The sequence below is a fragment of the Triturus cristatus genome, chromosome 12 (assembly GCF_964204655.1).
Source record: "Triturus cristatus chromosome 12, aTriCri1.1, whole genome shotgun sequence".
In the NCBI taxonomy this organism is placed as follows: Eukaryota; Metazoa; Chordata; class Amphibia; order Caudata; family Salamandridae; genus Triturus; species Triturus cristatus.
The window spans coordinates 61082171-61107570 of NC_140595.1; the positions used below are offsets into that span (position 1 = coordinate 61082171).

Sequence of the window (25400 nt, forward strand, 5' to 3'; positions counted from 1 at the left end):
TCAATTTTTTAAAATTTGCTCTATGTTCAAAATTAATATAATACTTGCAATAATGTTTAACATAAAAATATTGCACTCATTTATAGAACTTATTAAAAGTTAATTTCCCCCATATTTCCCATATAGAGATCTCTGCTCTCGTGGCTGAGTTGTCCCTAGGTAAAAAAAAAAAAACTGGTCTGTAACACTGCCTCAGATTGTTAGCATAGCATCTTCCAAGACACTTAAGAGACTGAGTGAGCTGGTCTGTACCACTACAGGGGCACCAGTACCTCAGACAGATGTCACTGCATCTTCCCAGACTTTAAGGGACTCGGTGACCATACCCGTACTATTACACCATTAAACTCTGCATATAATCTTTATTAGTGCAGTTTCCACTGACTGCAAAACCAAGTGAGGTAGTCTGTACCAGAGCACAATACTAGATATTTCTGATAAATTGGGGGCAGTTAAACATCTCAAATTACCTACCAAACTCTAAAGGGCAGTAAAACAGTATCTCTCTCTCTCTGGCTCGCGCGCACTCACTAGTTCTCTCTCTCTCTGTCTCTGTCTCTGTCTCTGTCTCTGTCTCTGTCTCTCTCTTTCCCTCACATACACTTGTTCTCTCTCTCTCTCTCTCTCTCTCTTTCCCTCACATACACTTGTTCTCTCTCTCTCTCTCTCTCTCTCTCTCTCTCTCTCTCTCTCTCTTTCCCTTTCCCTCACATACACTTGTTCTCTCTCTCTCTCTCTCTCTCTCTCTCTCTCTCTCTCTCTTTCCCTCACATACACTTGTTCTCTCTCTCTCTCTCTCTCTCTCTCTCTCTCTCTTTCCCTCACATACACTTGTTCTCTCTCTCTCTCTCTCTCTTTCCCTCACATACACTTGTTCTCTCTCTCTCTCTCTCTCTCTCTCTCTTTCCCTCACATACACTTGTTCTCTCTCTCTCTCTCTCTTTCCCTCACATACACTTGTTCTCTCTCTCTCTCTCTCTCTCTCTCTCTCTCTCTCTTTCCCTCACATACACTTGTTCTCTCTCTCTCTCTTTCCCTCACATACACTTGTTCTCTCTCTCTCTCTCTCTCTCTCTCTCTCTGTCTCTCTCTCTCTCTCTCTCTCTCCCTCACATACACTTGTTCTCTCTCTCTCTCTCTCTCTCTCTCTCTCTCTTTCCCTCACATACACTTGTTCTCTCTCTCTCTCTCGCTCTCTCTCTCTCTCTCTCTCTCTCTCTCTCTTTCCCTCACATACACTTGTTCTCTCTCTCTCTCTCTCTCTCTCTCTCTCTCTCTCTCTCTCTCTCTCTCTTTCCCTCACATACACTTGTTCTCTCTCTCTCTCTCTTTCCCTCACATACACTTGTTCTCTCTCTCTCTCTCTCTCTTTCCCTCACATACACTTGTTCTCTCTCTCTCTCTCTCTCTCTCTCTCTCTCTCTCTCTCTCTCTCTCTCTCTCTCTTTCCCTCACATACACTTGTTCTCTCTCTCTCTCTCTCTCTCTCCCTCTCCTTGTGAAATCCTTCACTGAATAAACCAGGCTTACTCTGCGCTAGAATTGAAGATGTACTTGCCTCCTCCTCCTCGGTTTGCAGAGGCCCTGGAGCAAATGCTGCAGCATAGGGAATCGGCATACCTATATCAGGGTGGTTGGTCGACAGAAATCCATAGACAGGTGGTAGGTGGACAGTGATGCGTGTAGAACGTTTCAGACTATTCTGTGTACTTTAAACAACTGCTTACAGACTATGTGTTGCCTTCTGAGCTCTAACCAAGATTACCTTTCTTCCTCCTCTCTTCTTGTATCCCTTTCCCCTCCTTTTCCTCTCATCGTGAACTCATTTTGCTTTCTTGTGATTTGATTTTCGATATGTCTTTGGTTGGATTTGCCTCACGTCGGTTATATTTCTCTCTGTGAAATATCGCTGCCAATGTTCAAACCACAAACCGGGACGTTTTATCCATTGCATACTAATTTATTCATTTTATGGGGGCGGTGGGCCTTTTGGGTATTCACATTTCTGCTACCCAACATTTAAACCTAATCTAATCTTTTCCTGGGATGACGGAACCACTGATCGGGCCCTCTCCCTCCCCGCTCCCCCTCGCCTCCTCTGCCGTCTGTCTGTCTCTCTGCATTAGGGTGCCTGGAGGTCCTTCTCATCCGGATGGTCCGAGCATTCAACCCTATAAATAACACTGTCCTCTTTGAAGGGAAGTTCGGAAGTATGCAGATGTTCAAATCATTGGGTAAGATTTGTTCCATTTTGTACAGATTGCAAACACTGTCATCCTCTGGAGAGCTCTCTTTCTTATTGTGGCGGATGTAAAATGGCAGCTGGAACCATTTGTTAAAAGTTTCCAGGGCTTGGGCTGTGTTGGGTGGTCTGTGTTTTTTGCTCATAGCTCTAAAGTCAGTTTCTTATTTCTTTTGTGTTCAACCATTCAACTTTTTCAAAAGCAAGCATAGGGTTTTGCAGCCAATGGAACGGTGGCTGGCTGGCTGCCAAGTTACTCTGTTCATGTGGCACCTGAAGACCTACTGCACCAATGCAGGTGGCAACTTTGGCCAGTATGGTGGTTAGAGGAAGATGGAACCGAAGCAACGCAATAGCTGGTCTTAAACACTGGCCAGTGCCGTTCTTCGTCCCCGGTGATCCAGAGCAGGGTTCCCTCGTGTAGAGATGATGAATGCTATCCATGCTTACAGTGCAGTGTATGTACCTCCTTTTTCCTTAGCCCGTCTGTTCTCTTGCCTTTTATCTTTGCCTTCATTGAAGGACTACTTTTTTTCCTATTATCCAGTCCAATGAGCCTAACTACACAAAATAATGCAGCACTAGATGTGACGGGTTTAGCTCCCCCTTTATACTAACCCCACCCTTCATGCACAAACACACTGCCCTTCCTCTATGCTACGTTTAATCTCTGGACATTTTAAATAGCCTGGTTGGAAAAGTTAACTTTGGTGCTCATTAGCCGGTCATTGTAGGACTATGGGGATGATGTAGAGTTTGGCGGAGAGGCAACAGAGTACCCTGTCCACCAGACTGAAGCTCTGCCGCCTGATATGCAGTCAGGTGAACATGAAAGATGTCCGCGACAGAGGCCTGCTGACCTACTCGGGTGTCGAAGATTTGGCCATTACACTGCCTGCCTGTTAGAAGGTGGTTCTGACACTATGGGCCGCCCGGATTTTTCGCTTTTTGAGCACCTTATTGTTGAGCTGTTACTGTGGGGGAGCCTCATAAGTTGGGACTCACCCACAGTGAACTCAGGATGGAAGAGACATGCCAGGGAAAGTCAGTGTGTTTTACTGTGTTTTCACTTCCTTATTCCCCTATGGGAATGTGGAGCCAGGGGCTAGATTAACTTCAATTAGGCCTACATATTTCAGACACGCACTTAAGTCCAATGTAGCACATGTGAAAAGAAGTATTCTGCAGAGTCCAAAGTCATATTTGTACTGCTTTTGGGTCATCCAGAACTGTCATATTTCTCTGAGCCAGCCATGACCAGACCCAGGCTGAGGGCTGACCTCAGCTGGATGGATTGATAACCTTTCTTCCACAAGCTAGGGACTCCTCTCCACGAAGAGAAGATGGGTGGGGCTGCAGGCCAATCCATCAACTGCTGTCGCTGGGTGCCAGGCACCAGGCTGCACCAAGGAGGGAAGGCAGCGTGGAAGGAGTTGGGTTTCAGAGGCCATGTGGCCAGAGACACTGGACGACGCCATTTTGAACAAACCCAGAGGCTGGACAAGAAGGAGGGAGCAGGGGCAGGAAAGTGATGTGTCGCTGTTTGATAGGACCAACAGGGACTTCCTGCCAGCCCTCTGCTCAACTTTTAAAAAGTGCTTGCACAGGAAGAGAAGCTCTCTCTGGGGTGTGGTCGGCGGAGGCTGAAGGTGCTGGAGCCTGGCACAATGGGCAGTTGGAAGGAGAGACCCCCTGACTGCCCCCAGGACCCAAACAGCACCAGAAGAAGAGTCCAGGACCGATGCGCAGGAGCAGTGGCCTCTGCGCAGGGAGAAGTGAGGCCCCGAAGGAGAGCCAGGTGAAAGGCTGGCGCAGGGAGCTAGTGAAGACCGTTCCCTGCAGAAGGCACCCTCTTGGAGACCCGGAGGGCGAAGGAGAGTGCTCTCAGTGGCTGGGGAGCACCACCAGGAGCAAGAGGACGCGAAAATGGAGGAGATCGGACCCCTGGGGGCTGAGATATGTCCCCCAGAAGGTACACGACCTTTGATGGGACCGACGACGAAGCACGTGGGGCTCCGCCGCCGGTCTGGAAACTGCCCCCGGGGTGGGTCAGGTCCCGGGGGCTGCCCCCCAAGGAAGCAAAGTCGGGGTGCGCCATCGCGCACCCCGTGAAGGTTCCCCCGTGGGATGCCAGGAGCCCACCCTGGCCCCCGCCGAAAAAGGAGGAGGGGGAGCGCCATTGCGCTCCCTGGGAAGGTGGCCCTTGGCGGGGGGCCAGGAGCCCACCCTGGCCCCCACCGATGCTGAGTGAGGGGGAGTACCGTCGTGCCCCCCCCCGAAGATGTTCGGGGGCCCGGGACCCCATCCCCGGGCCCGAGGGTGGAGAAGGTGGGGGGGAAGTGCCGTCGCACTCCCCCCGAAGAACCGCTCCATGGAGGATGCGGCGTGTCTGCCCGCTGGAGCGGGCAGACGAGAAGAGTCGTGCCGGCTCCCGCGGCAGCACGTGAGGGTGCTGGCCGGGCGGGGAGCCGGCGGGGGCAGCCGGGGGTGGGCTCCCCAGGCTGCCCCCCATCTCGGAGGCATGCGGGGGTCCCGGGTGGGACCAGGACCCCGAAAATGAAGACGTGGAGGCGCGAGGGGCCCGGGTGGGACTGGGCCCCAGAAACAAGAAGGAGCGGCCGGGGGTGGGCTCCCTGAGCCGCCTATCGGCACCTGGGGGTCCGGGCGGGACCGGCTGTTGGAGCACCGCAGCCTCCCCCAGCAGAAAGGAGAACAGTCCCCCCATAAGTTTCCTGGGGCATCTGAAATTATAACCCCTCAAGGGCTCAGCCAGCATTTATCACCTTCTGGGCTGGGACTTATGTTCTACAGCTGAGGGTGTACGATGAAGTGCATCATGGAGTGAAGGGCTGAGTTTGGGATGTCTGGAGAAGGGTATCCCCTGGAGGTGAAGTGGTGTAACTGCACTGAAATGCATTTACTAATAGTTATTTCTTTCAGAGGGACTGAAGTTCATTTGTTTAATTTGATGTGCTGGTGTAAGGTGATGTCATAAGCCAAGTGGGGTTATGTTGTCAGACAGTCCTGCTAGGGTGCCTGGCTGTATATGCGTAATCCTGTGATTTCATCTGTGATGCCTTTAGGGGCTGTAATTGCAATGCATTCAAATGATCAACTAATGTAATGAGTACTGTCATTCTAAAGTGTGCGTAAACATGGATTCTTGCTGCTGCGCTTAGGTGAAGACCCCAGACTGCTAGCCCTTAAGATATAGAGGTGCATACTGTATGGTCAGTAGGAGATGCTCAGTCAGGGTCATGTGTCACCAAGGCAGGTTTACCCCTTTTTAATGCTTGTTGAGGTAATGGGGTGGGTCGCCACTGGGATGGTGCCAGTGCGCAGGGCCCTCGCTCCGGGTTATGTTCAACTATCTGCATTGGGGGCAAGTTGATGTGCATACATGGGAGTGGTGGTACTAGACCCCACCCCCCCTGCGGGAGGGGTGGAGATGTTATGCAATGTCACAAAGTAATTCCAACAGTTTATGTTTATTTGTAAATTGGTGCATGGTATTGAGTAGTGTGTGTGTTTAATAAATGTACTCTTACTTTTGTAAAGCAAAGTACAGACTGGACAATCAATTATTGAGTGTTATTTTTGTGCACCTGCAAATGGCGATTAGTAGCCCACACCACCTCCCTTGAATAAGCCTCAGACTGCTCTGCAACGCTACCCTCTGAGAGTCAGGCGCTACAATTGGGTGTTTGGTTCCCAGTGAAGGACAAATATAGTCATGTTATTTGTGCAGGCCTCACAGATGCTGCCTCGTTTTCCAACACTGCCTAATTTAGAGTGGACGTTCAAATGGTCAGTTTTTACTATCTCTCTCTCTGCTGTGAAAGTCTTGGATATAAAGGGCAGTAGAAACATTTAAATTACTCCCACACCATCAGAGAAAACTCCCATGGTGTGGGGGTCATTAGTTTTGTTTTTTCTCAAACAGAAAGTCCCATTTTCGGATTTTCTGTTGAAGACTTTAAAATATGCTTAAAGTTTGACTTATGGGCGTCCTTTTTGTTGATGGAGCTGTCAGTGAAACTTTTAACTCATTGACAGGTATTGCTGTGACGTCGGTTTCTGCCAATGAAAAGAGATGTCCGCTGGGCCAGCAGATCTCTCTAAATTCAGAGTGCGGGTACTCCAAACTCTAAATCAGGTCCCAAGACTCTACAAATGATAAATCACAATATTGGCATGGAACTGTGAATGGCACTCCACATCTTTGTCTTAAAAGGCCCATTGTAGAAATGGATTTTGTTTTGTAAGTTATGGCCACTGCTAGCTAGGGTTGGTTTTGATTCATGTACTTAAAGACGATAGGCTCTCTACCCCTGGAGCAATCCCTCTAGACGCCTTGCAGACCAATACTGTTGTAGATACTGCTGTTTCAAGATCATCCATTAAAGATATTCCCCAGTTTTGTTCTGAGTTCTTCACTAATTCCCTTGGCTTTGGCACCAGCATTGACATATTGCATTGGTTTTAGATGAACAGAGCCACATGACAGGCCTGTTTGCAGGCTGTCAATCACTGGCAAAGCCACGTGCCCACTCCTCCTATATTACAGAGATCAGTACAACACAGAAAAATGTGCCAGAGACAGGTAGCTCATTCTGTGATGGGTCACATTACAGTGCCCATAAGTGCCAGTACTGCCCATGTAGGTCCTGATGGCTTACTGGTAACAACATGATAGACTCAGTACCCTTGATATGTAAATCCAGATTATCTTCTTAAAAAAATATGAACGAGCCATGCTCAGAGGCTGAGGTACTCAGAAAAATTACGCACATCTGAAGTCCAATCATTCCAAAGATTGCAAAACATTTACATTTATTCTCGGGGTTCTGTTACTGAGATTTTGGGTCCCCCAGCACCATTACCACAGTACACATTTGTACCAAGGCGTCCCAAATGAATAGCTGCTTCGGAGATTAAAAGGATCACTGGTAACTGATCCCTATCTGTCCATGGGTGTGTGCATCCGGGAACAAGGTGGAGGATTTAACTGTGAGCCCCACACATTAGCTAAATTGTGTCTGTTTTCCTCATGCTGATGCAGCCCCTTGTCTCCTCTGTCATGCAGGATGCGATGATCTGGTCAACACTATCTTTGAACTGGGAAGGAACATGTGCCGGCTCCAGTTGTCCGATGAGGAGATTGCGCTGTTCACAGCCACCGTCCTCCTATCTCCAGGTAAGATTTTTGGGCTGTCAGAGGTAAGGTCTGCCCTGGTTTCCACCATGCTATGGTTGTTTTCATAAACGACTTTGGTGTACCCTCAGTCCCCAGTACTGGTTTCATTCTTTATTCCCTTCTTAACCTTTGTGGTTAAAGGATTCTCCCGTTGCCTTCTATAATCTCCAGCACTTTTCTCTCACTTCCTGACTTCACCTGCAGTGGTAGTTGGAGCTACCAGATCGTCCAATGAGCCACCAGCCTTTTACTCGCAGCTCCTGCACTTTTGATGTGCAGTAACAGCAGAGCGATTCCTTCTTTAGTCTAATGAACTATGCCTCAGCAACAAATAAACATGCTACCCTGAAGGCTTCTCTTCTGCTAATGACTGTTCATTTGAAGGAAGCAGTTCAATAGAGCTGGAAAGCTAGCGCTTGATTTCATTGTTACACATCAAACTTCTGCTCCAGAACCTTAATTCACAATATCGGCTTGCTCCAGCAACAGGCATTTTGATGCCACAACTCAACTAATAACTTATTACAGGTTGAGAGCTACATCAATGCCACATTTTGTTGCAAATAGAACTCCCCGAATAATTGTCTTGGCATGACTCCTTCACACTACTGTGGGGCAGTAGTTCCGAGAAGGAGAGAGTGGGAACTTGGTACAGTCGAACGGTGATGGTCGCAGGAAAGACTCGTCTGGGGATGCGCGACCAGGGTGTCCTGTTGAACTTGCAGGATAGTTGAAGGCTAGGGTAGTGGAGTTTGCAGCTGCTCCTGCTCTTCTGTCCTCCAATTCCCATCCATGGCTGCGCACGAGGCTAGTAACATATGGACTGGAAATACTCTGTATACCCTAACATTATTGCAAAGACCTTAGTAGGTGATAGACCAATTCGGTGGGCAGTGTTGTGGTTTGCATTGGCCCTAATCGGCGAACCGAGCAGAATACTGCTGCCACTCTTTTTTCCAGTCCAGTTAGCTAAGAAGGGCAGGTTTTAGCTACATTCTTGTCAATCACAATCACAGAAAGTTAATGATGCAGAATCTCTTTTCCCTGAATGAGGCTTTTTCTGAAACTGATTCTTAATCCTAGTAAGTGCCTGGAAGTCAAGGTATTGATCCCAGAGATTATATGATCCTTTGTACATGAACATCCTGCAAACGAGTAGGTTCCTTTGTTCGGAAATTCTGCCATGGCCTGTAGTGATGGATCTTTAATTCCTTGAGACTGTAGTAGCTGCACTGTAGAGAGAGGTGTCCATTTGTACAAAGAATAGTGCAATGCTGATTAATCCAAATGGTGAATTACATTACCTTTTTTCTTCTTTTCCTAGATCGGCCTTGGCTGACGGATCCCAAGAAGGTACAGAAACTCCAAGACCGGGTGTATGTAGCCCTGCAGCAGGAGATCCAGAAAAAGCACGGCAGCGACGACACACTTTCGAAGGTACAGCACACCACAGACAGGCCCAGAATTTTAAAATATGAATAAGAGAAGTTGGAGTTGGCAAATGCAGATCTCTTGTGTTTAGTAAAATGCCCACTCACCACATTCCTTGAAGCGTACTACACACTTGAGCATCCTCTTTGCCTTTCCGTCGGAACTGAAATAGTATTTGCAATTACAATTCAGACATCAAAGGAACGCAAGGAGTTTGTTAAATCAGTTTAATTTAACATGTTAGCTGACTCACAATGTCAGATTGTTAGACCAAGACTGAGAAGTCCATTAGATTTTGTGTCCATTGTGTACCGGATGAGTGTCCACAATGATGTCCTCTATCGTAGCATCACCTATATCTGCCGTACGATTAGCAAGAAAAGACGAAGGATGTTGAGGTCCTTCAGAGGTCGTGGCACTAGGGTTAGTAAGAAGATGTTGGGTGGGTGTCATGCAGCCTCACTCTGTAAGCCTAGACATTCATCACACTCCTGCTTTGCAAATGGATATATATACTTGTTGCATGGCCGGCTTCCTGATCAAGGAGGTGCGGCCTGATATCGATTCTCCATCACAGTCGAATGCAATATGCAATCCAAAGGTTCCCACATATGAAGACAATACAAGTGCACTCACCAAGTACGATTACACCAAAGTGTGATTTCTTAGCGGGTGGACACTCACATACGCATTTCGGTGGCCAAAACACATAGAAAAGCGTCCACCTCCTAAGAAATCACGCTTTGTTGTAATCGTACTTGGTGAGTTGTATGATGTTACAACGCATTCCGTTGCAACGCATGCCTTTACCACGCATCCGTTACAACGCAAATGCCATTCCCACGCATAACCTTTACCACGAATATTCCTTTACCATGAATACTATTACAACGATTTTCGTTGTAAATTCATGTATGGTAAGGGCAGACTCTTGGTAAAGGTTATTCCCCCATCCCTAAACTCTTCTTACAAATACCCCTCCCCTGCCCTTAACAAAAAATCGCACCCCTGCGTTTTTTTTTTTATTCGAACATTCCCCTTACCTCTCCACGTCGTCTCGTCTGTCGTCTCTTCTCTATGATCTCCCGAGTTCACGTTATACGTCGTAAAGAGGAAACGGAAGTGCCGTTTCCTCTAACAACGCCGATTACCTCCACATCGCTACTTTATCAGGTGCATTTTTGGGGGGGGAGACTCCCCCCACATACCCCCTTTTCGTTTCGCCCCCTTTTTTAATTTTAACCTTTACCACACATGCCTTTACTACGTATCTCGTAGTAAAGGTATGCGTGGTAAAGGCTATTCGTGTTAACCACGCATGCGTTGTAATGCATGCGTGGTTAAGGTTATGCGTGGAAACGGCTGCGTTGTAGTGGACATTTCCCCCCTCAAACCACTCTGCAGAGCTTTACCATTGTGAGGCCTAGAATTGCACAGCAACGTAAGACAAAATTAAGCAGCGAAGTGTTCTCTAAAGCATGTGTCAAGGAAAGTAAATTAAGCTGCATTCTGCTGCACATTTTCTGGCTGTAGCATTTTGAATAATTCCAGTTAGAAACATTATTGTTAAAATATGAAAATGAAGTGGAAAATGCAATAAATCCTTAATTTTGCAGGAAATATTGTGTCCGCAAAATTGCATAAATCTCTGGCCCTCGCAATTGTTTATTACTCTATCAACAGTGTATTCATGAAAGGTAAACCAAACTTAAACATTCGAATTAAAGTCCATTAGCTGCATTTTGAACAGAACAACTTTTCCATTTGAACTACACCAAAATCGCCAGGTAATATAAAAAATTCATAACAGGTAATATTGTCCTGTGTTGACATCGCAGGTTCTTATAAAGCTTAGGCCTCATAATTTATGTTAGCACCAAAACCCCTGGATGTAATATTGGACTATATTGCACAGTTACCTATTGTGTATCCCCTATTTCTATCTTTATATATGTATTTTCCTAAATTACATGGGCAGTTGTATGCCCCTGTATCTTGTTTGAAATATTGACTTAGTGTCAATGGTTTATTATGCTTTATGGTTTATTAATAAAATAATTATTTTTATCTGTGAATCATAGATTCCCATCTACCCGGTGGTCCACAGTCAAGCAGTATAGAAGTGAACTTAGTAAGACATGGCAAAGCACAAATCGATTGGATTTTACTCAAAGACGTCCAGTGGAACTCTCATGACTTGTGAACCAAGTGAAATTAACAGGTTCCTTAGTCCGAGATCATGAGAAACAAATTTGGCGACCTGTAGTTTTAAAAAGAATATAAACTTGTTAGCTGAGTAAGTTAATCAAATTGGTCTCGTCTCGGGATCTAAGATGTGAAAGACTTCAAATGTCTGAGAGCACATTTCCTATAGACATGATCAGCAGGAGAAAAAAAACTTGACCGGGAGGACCTGGCCTGAAAGTGTGGGATGAACTGTTCCCATTGGAGCGGGTCGAGATTTTAAAGAATGGTTCATCCCTCTAGATTGTTTTCCTCCCTCCAAGAAGGGGAGGCAGAGCGAGAGGAGTGTGTGTGTTTTTTTTTTTTTTTAATCTATGGAGCTCTTTCAAGATCCATAATTACATTAATTACAACATGGAGAGTGGAATGAACATTTTCAATTGCTACTTTGATTAAAGCAAATATTTAGATCGCTTAGTGACATAAGGATGCTGTAAGACTTAAACTCGCTCTAGTATGAATTGAGGAGTGTTTTTGTCATATCTTCCAAAATATTGAAACTATTTATGTTTTATCTTAAAAGGACCACTTCAGGCAAATTATTTGCCTTCATGGCAGATTTTGTCTACTTCTGCCTTGAGATGTGGGCTTTAAATGCATGCAAGAAGGAGCAGTATGAGCCAGACCAAATTTGGATTATATGTCTAAAGTTAGATGCGTAAAGCTTTTGAAGGAGATGCGTTTGAACTACTCAAAAGATATTAATGATTCAAAAAAGACAATTTTATATCTTAACCATAATGAAGGCTCTCTTGCAGTCATCAATAGCAGCCCTGTGGGAATGGTGGATATTCTTGGTCTACAGGAAATGCACTTTTACTTTTTAATAATGGCGTTGGACCCTTTTTCGAATCTGCACAAAATTTGACACCGGTTTGGCTCACCGCCTTTGGTTCTTCGTTTGCCTCAGTTGTTTGTTTTCGTTCACTCTGATTAAGGGCATCAAGGGTTTTTGGGGCAAACTAAAACATCCATTCGCCATCTCCTGTGTGTATGTTTGCTCAATGCAGCAGCAAACACTGCTAAACAAATTTACACCAAACCTATTTGTACATCCTGTTCTAGCAGTATTTATTGACCGAAAAAATATGTTGAGAAATAAATGCAAACCACTATGGCAGATTATCATCACAGCCGTCACCTTAAGACATATATATATGCTTCTGTGTTTTGTAGTTGCGTTCTCGTTTGTGTATTTCAACCATAACACCTCCAATTTTTTAAAAGGTTCACAAAAAAGGTATTGGGTTTTCAAGGATGTCAGGTGTGTTATCATGTGTGTGAAATCATCAGCAGTCTATATCGGGCAAGGGTGTTATAGATGTCTTGGTAGCCGTAACTTGTGAATTTCTGTGGAGAATTAAGGAGCTGTATTCTTGCCGTACAAAAAAGACTGGCTTTGAGCATGTGCACGTCTTTTGGAGTAGGCCACTTTACAGTAATGCTGTCTTTTTTAATACGGGAATGTTTTGGGTGGTTATTTTAACAGAAACAGACTACTGCATACTTGTTAGTCATTATTTCTAAAGTCATACACTGGGGGCTTTATGCAGTGCTTAATTTGGGCCAGTGGGGGCCACCGGCACTTAGTTTTGAGGACCAGCACTTATCTTTCCACATCAGATGTTTAGGAGTGCAAGAGAGGGAAAAACACACAGATCGGAAAGACGGAAAAAGAGAAAGGCAGCAAAATGGTCCCAAAGGGAGAAAGCAGGAACACGACAGAGCAAGAAAAAGGGACAGAAAGTGTCTGTTAGTGGATTAAAGACTACCAGCCTTTGTATTCAGTGCACGGACATTTAATTGTGCCAGCTGCCGGCTTCTTAGTAAAGCTTCGGGCACCGGCATTCTTCCTTTCACAAATTAGGCGCTGGCTTTCTGTGATTTTTAGGATCACTAAGCAGAAGGCTACCCTGTCAGTAAGCGAGCACAAAGGACAGTAATTGACAGGCGCACGTAGGCTCAATCTGTAGAGAAATGTACAGCCTGTAACCACAGCAAAATGTATTTCTTCTATGGCCTTCAGTGTCGGGAATCAACAATGGGTCTTGTCAACGAAGCACTGCCAGTTAGGCTATGCCTCAGGATGACTCAGTAGTCTAATCACTGCTAGCAAATGCAGTGTTCTGGAAGTCATGAGTTGGAATCCCAGCAGGGTGGATTAATCTGTGCATCCTCCAGAGGTCATGAAATGGAGTGGCATGAATTGGGTACTAGTAACTCTCTTACTTACAGTACCTTGAAATGGGCGAACTGTGGTACAAAGCGCTGTATAATAAAACCAGTTATTAATTACCTTAAAGGCTTGCTTGTTCTGCTTTGTTGATGCTGTGTTTCTGTAATACAGCACTTGAGCTCACGAGTAGGAAACCTGTTTGCCAAAAAAAGCAAAAAAGTAAAAGTGCCTTCAGGACTTAGAAACCTGCTTGTTGATAGAAAAAAAGCTTTGCAGAAAGAAATAAGAACTCTGCAATATAGTCGGTGATTGCCTAGTTTATAGCTTCTGGTATTTGGGTTTAACTGATTTCAAACCATGTTTCTAGGTTTATTGACCACTGTTTTCTTTGCCTGTGTGACTTTAGTGTTCGTTTTCTTGACTGTCTCCTTGTTTTTTTCCTTTAGATCCTCTCAAAGCTACCCTTCATGAAGTCCATTTGCAACCTCCACTTGGACAAGCTTGAGTTTTTTCGACTATTGCATCCGGACACTGCAAATAATTTCCCCCCTTTATATAAGGAGGTCTTCAACTCTGAGTTGCAGTATTCGGACTTAAGGGAAAGCTAGGCCGCTGGCTCAAAAGGGCTGGCTGTAAAACTGCTAATTCCCATGCTCCAAAGGCAAGTGGAGGTCATGTCAGCCAAAAGGCATGCTTTGTAAGAAGCCAAAAGCTGTTTGGTTTTGCTTTTCCAAACCGGCCTATAGCCCCTGCTGCTTATGACCCTTCAGTCAAAGCTGCGTTCCCTCGACTGAAATCACTCTTGAATGTAGTGAACCTTAGCAGAAAGTGGACTTTGCCGATACCCGTGAATGTGACAACTCCACTTGGTCAAGAAAGACAAGAGGCTACAGCAGCAACTCTGACACCTTCTGTCTTCGTGGATTCGAAGAGAGGCAAACGAGTGGCCAAAATAAGAGGAAAACGTGCACAGGAAACGGACTAGAGAGTAAAAAGGTGGGGGAAGAGAAAGTGGCCTGGCTCTGGTTTTCCTAGGCACTGTGTTTCTGCTTTGTAGATCGGGGGTTGTATTCAATAACGTGTTCCTGAGACTGGGAATTATGGAAAAGCTTTTTGACCATCTCCGTTTGAGACCACCTCTAAAGAGTTGGACTGTGTTTCACTTTTGCAGACAATCAATTTGTTCCACATGCACCAGCAATCGGCACCAGTAAGCCAGCTCAGAGACTGCGTAAAATAAGCACATCTGCCAGATGCTCCCGAATGTAATCCGTAAGCACTGGGGTTTGTTGGTTTTGAGCGGTGATATGACAATGACATACAGCTCAACAGTTGGCTGACATTACATCAGAGAAAGACCCCCCCAAAAAATACCTTCAGTCCGACTATTATTATGGTACACTTGGCAGCACACATTATTTCTTTGGTGGTATCTTTAACATTCCTTAGAGGCAGCTCACTTGGCAACCATTTCCCCCATGGTGCATCCTGGGATAACGGCGTAATAGGATGTAAGGCGGACTTCAGTGTTCCATCTCCCAAAGGAGACCAATTAAGGGACCACTTGACAGAGACTAACAATTAAATAAATCTGCCATTTGGATTCCATATGTAGATGAAAAGCAGTGTATTCGTTCTGGTATATTATTTTTTATTTTGGCATTTTTATTTATTTACAGGAGTGGGAGTAGTTTGTGGATTGCACACCTATGTGCTCCAGACCTCTGGACCATTTTCTGCAGGGGACAGACAAATACCAAGACCAATGACAGAGTAGCACTAAAACATCAAGAACCAGTGACAAATAGTGGCACTGCTACATCAAGGACCAATGACAAACAATGGCACTGCTACATCAAGGACCAATGACAAACAATGGCACTGCTACCCTCAAGGACCAATGACAAACAGTGGTACTAGTACATCAAGGACCAATGACAAACAGTGACACTAGTTAATCAAGCACTGACTGTGTTTGGGAGGCCTCTGCCAATATGTGGATTTCAGCCTAGTGGGATTCTTTGCTTTAGATGCTTAAACGTATGAGGATATTCAAAGTAAAAGTAACCTATGAATGTATTTTCATCCATTGGCACTTTTTAAATGGATAACATCCTCTTCACTCTTACGGGGCAATCCTTTGACACTGAATGTTCACTCTCTCATCCAACTGTCTGTCGTTTAGCGTGCTGGCACTCTGTCGCTCACACAGAACCATACAATTCCTTTGATAACGGCCACAGATTATTTTGTGTTTACAATAATGTTTGTAAACAAGCTTCTGTATATACTGAAGCAGATGGCTGAAATGAGTTGAATTAAATTGACCGACTGGCCACCAGGTCACTTATAATACTGCTGCCACCTGAGCATTTAGTACAATAACAACTTACTGATTTACAATGAATCTCCTTCGGCGTGCTCTGTGTGCAGCTGATATTCTTAACACTTGAGCAGTTCTTCTCTATATAAACCTCCTTGGCTTTTTTCTTTTTTTTTTCCTTCATCAGGTTCCCAATTTCACCACTGTCACCTTTCACACCCCTCATTCCTTCAGCGTTTCCTCAGTTCCTTGCCCCCAATTTCTAACTCGAGTTGGATTCCCTTAAAGAAATCTCCTTCAAGAAATTGTTCAATTCTAAGTCCAGCTGTACTCGTTCTTTCCCTAGCCGGCTTTCTGCTTCGCTTGCTCACTTTTTTACCGAGAACTCTTCATTGGAGCACTTGCCTTTGACCATACCTTTCATCGTCCTCTTTATATGAATGTTGATAGCAAAAGAGACACCAAATACTCTTTGACCCCAATGACATTACACAGTGACCTCTGTTCCACGCTTTCATCATGGTTTGTCCAGCAGACCAGTGCTTAGTTTGAGCCGGTGTTCTCCGGTGCGCTCCACCGGCACTTAATTGCTGGCACCGGTGCTTAATTACCGGAACCTGCACTTATGATAGATAGCTGCCACATGGTGTCACTATTTGTCTTAAAGCTTTGGCAGCCTCGAACAGTCTGAATTGTCACAATTGTAGCAGTGTGATGGTTAGTAGTTGTGTAAGTACAGTGGGTGGCAATTTGTGGTGCAAAAATATTGGCCTCCTGACGAGGGCCCCAGCAAGTTTTTTGTTTTTGTTTTTTTTTACAAATTCAGCACTGCAGCAGACGTCCCCATTGGCCTCACTGCTTGTTCTGAGCACAAAGCCTTAGTTTAACCAGAGACTCCAGGGCAACTGGAGCGACTGGGTTCTCATGATCCACTCCCCTCTTCGTGTTTTGGTTCAGAATGTGCATAGAAGAGCTTGCTGTGACTAGCTGCACTCGTTTTGTGGTGGTCCCTGCATTCCATTTTTTATCTTCTGATAACATTCAGCTTCCTCGTATCACCAATCGAGCATAAAACTATTTTATGTACCAAATATTTTTCCAAATATTTAATATTGAAAGCTTTCGGTAAATTGGGCCCTGAGAGATTTGCTTCAGAAGGGAACCAACCTTTCACCGGGCTTAGTTGGCCCAGCTGATGCTGTCATCTTGCCGCATGTGTAGCTGAAATGGCATGCTTGCCAACTTACTATACAAATCAATTTCAGTGCCTTTTTCAGATGGTAGCAACCAGCATGGAATTCCTTGTTCAGTTGGTATATTTAACCAATGCAAAACCTTTACCGCAGAGCGGGTGGGAACCACCCCAAAAAACATGGTCTTAATGCGTTTATTACTGTTGCCTCCAATATTGGTAAACCAGGTTAGAGCCATTACAGATTTTTCAGTATAACCTCATGAGATGTAGGTCATCTAGTTCAGCTAAAAAGTAATTGTTTATAGCCCTTGATTACTGTAACAAAACTGGTGTCACCGTAGGCACATAATGTTGAACACCACTAGTTTATTAAAAATTGTTTCGTCTTAATTAGTAACCTCATCCAATAAGACCGGAGTAATGGTCGGACATTGTACTCAATGCTCACTTTGCTTGTGTCTTAATTTACCTCTGTGTCATACTTTGAGTGGGGTTGATGAGGTCAGAGCTTCTTTACCCACCGAGTGACATAACAGAGATTGAGGCTCACAAATGGAGTCCCAAAGCATATTTTAGTATTGCTTTATTCGATCTTCACGGGTGCCTCCATTGAAGGTTTTGCTAATTCGAAGTACTCGTGCCACAGGAGACTATGGTACTTGTAGGCGATTCTAATGTTGTTGTTATTGTCATTAACTATTCAGCCAGTGTCTTTGTGTATCTTCTGGCAGTGGCATTAGGAAGTGTTGGTGAGGCCCTGAATTACCCATTCGATAGAGGGTCTTTACAGTTTTCCACTTCACATTGGAATAGACATCTGGAGCAAATAGAAACCAGAGTGTTTCATGTTCGAACTACCGTTTAAGGGGCCCATTTAGAATTTGGCAGAATAGCAGCCCCTTTGTCGAGCGTCATACTAAATTTGCCGCTCCTTTTCTCTATTTAGAGCTGGGAAAACCACTGATTGTATGCCACTGGAATTTCCACTGGTGCACAACCATTGGTGTTGTCTGTCAACCATTGTTGACTCGTGTGAGGAAGTCTGAGGAACTCACGGCAGCACCTCCCTTTGTCCCATATTACTCCAACTGTTCAGTAGGATGAAAAAAGGGGGGAGGGAGTAAGTTGGGGGGGTGGGGGCTTTGCCCCAGACCTCTTCTGACTTCTCCTCCATAGTGTTTATGTCCTCCTTTTATAAAACTATTTGCTGTTTGTTTTTTGTTTATAATTTGTTTTATTTATTTGCCCATCATTAAAAATTCTGAGTCCTATTAGTTCTGTTTTTTCAATAACTGCATTTTTGTACTACTTTTCATACATTTGCTTTCAATGTATTACATTTTTACATTAAAAGTGTACACTCGTTTTAATGAATAACTGATAATACAACATAAAACAAACATCCGCTGTATACATGTACCGTAAAAAGGCATAGTTTCTTCAGACTTTTCATCGCTACCAGTCTCTGTGTCCCACTCCCCCTCAAGGCCAATAGTATTTCATCCATCTCCCCAAATGTGTTGTGTTTTGGGGAATCCCCGTGGCAATGTCCACTGGTAGACTCCAGGGACCCAGTCTGGCCTTCCATTTGACTATACCGAGGGCTTCAGGATCTCTCCAGTTTTGCACAATGTCTTATCAATCATTAACTTTTTCTTTTAAGCTATTCACCTCATCCCTTCTTGCCAGAGTGAGCAATTGTATACATTGGTAGGAAGGAAGTCATTACTTTATTTAACGTCCTCCCCTATTCCATGGAGCACTGAAACTCTGCAGGATTTTGAAATGTGCCCCAACATATGTTGGACGTGCATATTTAGATTTCCCACTAAAAAGCAATAATGTTATGATCGGCCAAGCTGGCGTTTTTCAAAGGTTCTATAGTCAGACCTCTGTGCCACGTGCCAGTCACCAAGATAAGGTCACTCATAGATTAACAGTGAAATCCCCCGGCTGCGGGTAAATGACTTTCGTAGCACCCATCTTGTTACCTTTGGGGCTTGGATGCTTGCGGGTAAATGACTTTCATAGCACCCATCTTGTTACCTTTGGGGCTTGGATGCTATTGAGCAGCGAGGCGATCGTAGTGATCATCAGTGTGATGTGAGAACAATGTCAGTACCATTCCACAAAGATGTCCACGCTTTTCTTGTTGACCTTGTTTTGAAACAAAAGTGAGACTGCTCTTGTTCAATCCACCCCTCCGACATTGAATATGTGACTTCACAATTTGTATGTTCACATCTTTTGCATGTATGTAAAAACTTTCTCTCTCTGGGCTCTAGCTTCAAATAAGTGAAGACACCACTGTTAGACTGTATTCTGACATCACAGACGAGAGGACAACAAAGTCTATACTCTGCCTTCTGCGTCACATGTGAAAAGTTAGCAGTGTTCGGCTCAGTGTTCTGATGTCATAAACCTGAGTCGAACAGTGTTACACTCATCATGCTACGCCCCGGATCAGAAGATAGTGATGTAGAGCTGTGATGTCCCAGACTGAGGATAGCAATGGTGCACTCTACTTTCTATTAGAAAAAAACAATGTCTCTGCATTCTGATTTCACACACAAGCGTAAAATAAGTCACACTCTGCATTCTGACATCTCAGGCAGAAGACAGAAATGTAGGCCCTGGGCATTCTGATTGCACCAACAGAGGATAGCTGTGCTACACTCTGCATTCAAAGATCACAGGGCAGAAGAAAACAATGCTGATCTCTGCATCGTGTGGTCACAGACGAGAGGATAACTGCTACATTCTGCATTCTGACACCCAAGAGCATAAAACAACAATGCTGGCCTCCATAATTCAAATGTCACAGATGAGAAGATCATAATGATGTATCTGAATTCTGAAAATAGCAAAGTAGGGCTCTACACAATGCTGTCACATTGTCGCACATGCTCCCCAGAACACTACACCCCCTAGTCAACATAGGCCCCTCTGTTGGAAGTATGACACCACCCTCACAGAAAACTCACAGCTGTCAGAGTCCGCTTTGAATATTTTATCTCCCTGTTGTCCCTTTCTGTTGTACTCCAAGATTGAGGTGTTTCTGATTAACTACGGTTCGAAGCGGGCCCCCTCATAATAGCTCTTCAAAAATTACACAATGCACCAAGTGTGGAGGAATATGGGATAGGGTCTTTCAGGGAGCTCCGTGTTAATACAAATGTGGGCACCTACATGTTTTATTTAGATTTTATTTAGCGTTTTTTGTCAGCAACTATTTTAAGCGAGCTGTATCTCATTGGCTACTTTGTGTTTAGCTATGTTGGGCATGCATTTTCACAACTCACCATCCCATATATATACAAGTGATTTGGATTTTGATAGCTCCGATAGCTAATTTTGTAAAATAGATATATATTTATTGTCTAAGTGCTTAGAAAATATCAATTTAAAACACACTTGGCTATCTGGTCTTATCCAGCAAACAGACCCTAATGGCACCATCCACGTAGTCTGTGAATAAGACTAGTGTCAATGTAATTGTGCTTTGCTGTAGAAGTATGTGTCCCAAAGGAGGATGAGCATTCACCAGTCCGAAACTACGGGCCTTGAAATCTGTGTGTTAGTACCACATGAAGGGGAGATGTGGTCATAAATGGTCTTCAGTAGATCTGGGACATGAGTTTGAACCTTTATTTCCTTCCACCTTGCTATTTGTATGATGCTGGGGGAATCGCTGTGCCTCAGTTCCCTTATCTGCCAAACTTGTAGTAGGATAGAAGTCCACCTATAGCATTAAATGATGTGTGACAACTCAGCATTTATCTTACATGATCCAGAATAGATCTCATAAGCTCCTAAAACTGTGGCCCCAGATTTCTTCTCTCGACGTGGAATATGACTTTACCTAGTGTTGCTCAGTAAACACGTCCTGAATCATGTGGCCGCCCAAAAACTACAGGAAACAAAAACCTTAGCACTGTGTTCAAAAATACTATTTATAAAAGATAATATATATTTGAATCACTGCTTGTGAATGTTGGTACAAAGTAAAAACAGAAGCTACCTTCCACTCTGTCTTTTTTTTTTTTTTTTTTACTTGTTAATTTATTGAAAAGTGTTTGATGTTTGTAGCAACTATGTAATGATTTGTAGAAGCAGATTCATGGACATTACTGTGGTGGGTGGGTGTTGCACTTGGGGTTGTCAACTCACACCAAGTATCCGGGCATCTGGTTTGCAGTCCTGGAATCTACTTTTATTTTTAACAACTAATTGTTGCCAGGTGTGTTTGTCCAATTGGTTGAACTAAAGTGAATCAAGACTACAACTCCCAGATTGCATCAGGTTTTAAAATGAGAGCCAAGTATAGGAGACATGTCCTGATGACATGGAATGGGTAGTTGTCAACCTCAGTTTCACTACCATAGAGGCTGCATAGAACAAGAGCCTGAGAATAAAGTTTATTGGATTCCGTCAGCCCCAGTGCAGGTTTTATGAAGAACACCCTGGTGCATTGTGGGAAGTGTAATGTGAATTCTGCAGGCATTACTAAGTAATAAATCCAGTTTAGTGTGTAAAGCTGCTTGACACCAGTGCTGCACTATGAACTCAGGAGCCTGAGTGGCACACAGTGGCCACCTCAGCATTAGCCATTGTTGAAGTCCACTTGACTGGCAAGCCAAATACAAATTGTCTGTGGCTAGTAAAGGGGAATAAATCAGTTGAGCGATTATGAATCATTCCATTTTGTCTTTCTGAAACTTAGAAAACTGTATCTGTTTTCTTCACGTCTCGTCTTGTAAGAATGTAACTTCTATTTTTGTAATAAAAATGAAAAATACACAAAAGTAAAAGATTGTAAAGACTATTTTAGCAGCAGACCTATCTCGCTTGCTGTGGGAAATTGTTTATTATTTAAAACAAAATGGAAAGGAAAGATCCTTGCCTTTTTTTTTTGTATAAAAAGTGAAAATTATAAATATATATATTGTACAAAATTTACTGAATTTTCAGAGGTGTGGTGTTAAGCAATATAGTTGTATATTGCATAGATATTGCCTAAATGAAAATAAAGTGTTTTACATGAAGCATTATATGTGATTTCATATTGGGGGGCAGGGGGTGGTACAAATGAGAACTTGTGTATGTTGTTTGCCCGTCAGAATTCTGTTTTATGTTGCTGTCTTTCCACAAATGGCTTGAGTATTTGGCTGGTCTATTGGGAAATGGTCAAGTCGTTGCCTCTGAAAGGCCAGTGGGTCTTGGGAAGAGAAAGGTGTCTTTACTACTTGGGCACCAATCCCGGCATAAACATCTATTCGTCGCAGACTTGGAGCTGTAGATGGGCACGAAATGTGAAGCCCAAGAGTTGTTGCCTGCAGGATTGTCACCTGCCGCAGATCATGGAGAAAAATTGCGAACACTTCAAGTTTGCACATATTCATTGAGAGCGTCATCTACCAATTCTGAGCTCAAAAACACAGAAAATTGTGCAAATCGATGCTGCGGTCTTCAGCGGTGCTTGCAGCAGGCAGCCCAAGATTGCCCTTGCAAGCATAAAATATTCCCTCCGTGCCCGAGAGGGAAATTTGAAAACTGTCAAAATGGTACTTCTGTGTAATGGTAAAAAGGATGCATTGGCAATGACGGCATAACGTGTGGTTGGCTCCTCCCCAACACTGCCACCTTTTGGAGGCTTTTGTCTATCACGCCATAGCTCCTTTTTCTCATATAGGCAATTTTTGTTTAGATTATAACTCCGCACGTGAGGATGGTTGGGTACATGAAAAGAGGGTTTAAAACTCAGACCTCTTCTGAAAAAGTAAAAAATAATAGCCTGGTGCATAAATGGACAATAACAAACTGCAGGCATGTTATAGTAGGAAAACCTAAATGCGTCTTTTCCTAACCTATGTTATCACAGTGAAAAATTTAAGAGGCGCTGTAAAGAAATCTTTTGCCTAAAGGTGAGTCCACAGTCTACCTCTGACAAAGCCTAAACAAAAAACAGTGGACTGGAATGCCACTTAAAGGACTTCTATGCGGTTAGGAGATGGATCAGGTATGTCTGTCCGTACATCAGTTGTACCACCTCCTTGTCTTTGTGAATTGTGCACTGTGATTGGTCCACGTGGAGAACCAATCCCAGCCTGGTCTGAATCTGCAGTGCATCATTATTCAGGTGGTGGAAATCAGCACTTATTTTGGGGATCTGGATTTATTTCTCGTTCTCAGTTTGACCCAGAGAGAAGAACCGGTAGAAAGAAGGAGGAAGAGAAGAATAGGAAGGCGTGACTAATGGAGTAGAAGAGGGAAGTAAAAAGAACCTGGAAGAGTGAGATTAAGAGACAGGAAGTGTAGGGTGATGGAAAGATAAGCCACAAGCTGAAATCAAGATTAACCATCCTTGCAACTCATGAGGTAAAAAGACCGGGAATGTAGGGAGGTGGAAATCAGAGGTATGAGCTGGAATCAAGGCTCGGCAGAAGCGGTATTCGACAACACTGATGACGAGTTCTTGAGAAACTCTCAGAGCAGGTGGTAAATGGGAGCAGTGTTGTCACCAGTATAGGTTATCTGCAGGTGGAAAATGACACCTAGCTATGGGTAATTTCAGATTGGTACTTGATTCCCCATTCCAAGGACAATAACTTATATTAGCTGGATTTATCTGCTGGATACCAACAGGAAATGTTAATTCCAGCCACCCAGTACCCCCTCGCCAAAATCAGCCTTACTAGTAATCGGGTCCTTTAAAAAGCCTTTTCGAGATACCAGACTTGGAAAACCAAACGGCATTGTTGGATATTAGTATAATAACAATATCACAAACCCACTAAGGCAATGAGTCGCCAGTCGTCACCACATAAAGGACACACTCCTTACTATTCCAAGGGGTCATGGAGCCGGAACCTATTAACCTCAACCTCGGACACCTTCCCCGGTTACCTATCGCCGAACATAACATGCTGAAAGATTGAGCCTTACCCATCAGGCCCTCCAAAGATCTGCTCCCACCACCCACCCATCAAATGGAGATGTCGGCCAAGGACCAGGTGCTTTCACACCACCAGGAAGATGGCACGTGCAATTCAGACTCTGCTTTTCAGACCAGGGGCTAGGACCACGCTTCACCTGACCGAGTGTTTCGAACCCTATGCGCCTATGCCCTCCAGTCTTACTGGATATAATAATCCCCCCTGGTCTTGGAGAAAATGAAAAGGAAGGGGGGGCATGTGATGCAGAGGTTCCTTCTGGAGGAGAAGTGTGTCCATTTCAGGTTCTGAAAAGACTGATTAACTTAGTGTGAATTCACATTTGAATTTACAAAACCTTAATGTACATTGGTACCAAGGTACAAGTCGGGGGCACGGAGTCCTTAGACTATTTTTAGAGATGAGACACCGTTCCCCTAAATCTAAGGCTCTGAGTTGTGACCTTGTGCTCCAGCACTGCAGCCGCTTCCTTTTCCTAACACTATCTGTGTAATCTGACCTCAGGATGTGTGTGAACAATCCCCTTTCTTTGTGAGAATGGCCAAGATGGGGGTAAGTTTTAATTTTGTATCTGAGGAACACAAAACTTCAAAAACTATTAACCATTCTATTGCTTAAGAAAGTGCAAAAGTGAAGCACTTTTTTTTGGGGGGGGGGCAATGGAGCTTGATTAGCAACACTAGCAGGAAACAAACTCTTTAACAGCAAGTATAATGTTCAAAAACTTCACCAAGCATATTTTGCTCCTTAAAATTCGTTTACAAATAAATGTAAATACTATGCTCCACAGGTCTCTTTAAAAATAGCGTCATATTTAGCCATTCTGAGCTTTGTTATGTGTTGTTTTTTGGGAAAGAATACCTGCTTTAAAAAAAAAAAAATGTTCTTTTCACATTTATTTGTGATTGTTAATTGCTGTCTTGTAAAATAAATTTGATCTTTTAAGTAAGGATTGTTAGAGGACATGGCATCCTGTATTGTGATGTCACTTCCTGTGATTGCGTATGTTAATTAGTTCCCCTACTATTTTTCTCAGGACGTGTGCGCTGACTTGTACATTCATGTATTCGCACGGGGGGGGGGGGGTCATTATTACAAGATGCACTAGAATTCTGATGGGGTGGGATAAGAGGGAAAACCCAACAGGGCAGTTTTTGGCAGTGATAATAAAAACTAGACATGAAGGTTTCCACAGAAAATCGCACAGCTGTGAAATCCCTTGAGTGTGGGGAGGTGGGTGTGAGAAATCGCCTCACTGCCAGTAAAAGGAGGATGCAGTCATCTCGAAAAAATGTATGCTGCAGACTAGACGGCGATAATGATTCCCATACTGTCCAAGTACAAGAACTTGTTTTTTTTCTATATTGCCCTTCATACCGCACGTTTAAAATTGTTACTTTTAAATAGCAGATGTTACCTTTACCAAATGTAGCGTCGTCCCCCTAATGACCTTGGAAGGCCTGCGGCAGCTTTGCCTGGAAATCAAACTTGAGTTTGACATCCCTGCATGTTTGAGGACCGAATGTTAGACCCACTGAACCAGTTTATACGAAAAGTATTTTCTTTTTGAGTTGTCGCTGGGTGTGGGAGCCTCCTGGCCTTTGCTTGGAAACACTTGCGTGAATCGTGTGCTTCTGAA

The 25400-nt window shown here is 44.0% G+C and overlaps 1 protein-coding gene across 2 annotated transcripts in view; it reads left to right on the top strand.

The window, feature by feature from the left end:
- Positions 1 to 21853, top strand: part of LOC146772468 (nuclear receptor ROR-beta-like) — a 105016-nt gene extending 83163 nt beyond the window's left edge. The window contains exons 7-10 of one of the 2 annotated variants that reach the window (XM_085639387.1): positions 2127 to 2234; positions 7329 to 7439; positions 8764 to 8876; positions 13737 to 21853. In XM_085639387.1, the coding sequence (XP_085495513.1) occupies positions 2127 to 2234; positions 7329 to 7439; positions 8764 to 8876; positions 13737 to 13898 (494 nt within the window). In that variant the 3' untranslated portion in view covers positions 13899 to 21853. The remainder of the gene's footprint in view (positions 1 to 2126; positions 2235 to 7328; positions 7440 to 8763; positions 8877 to 13736) is intronic. The other variant, XM_085639388.1, reaches the window with a different exon arrangement.
- Positions 21854 to 25400: the final 3547 nt, after the last annotated feature.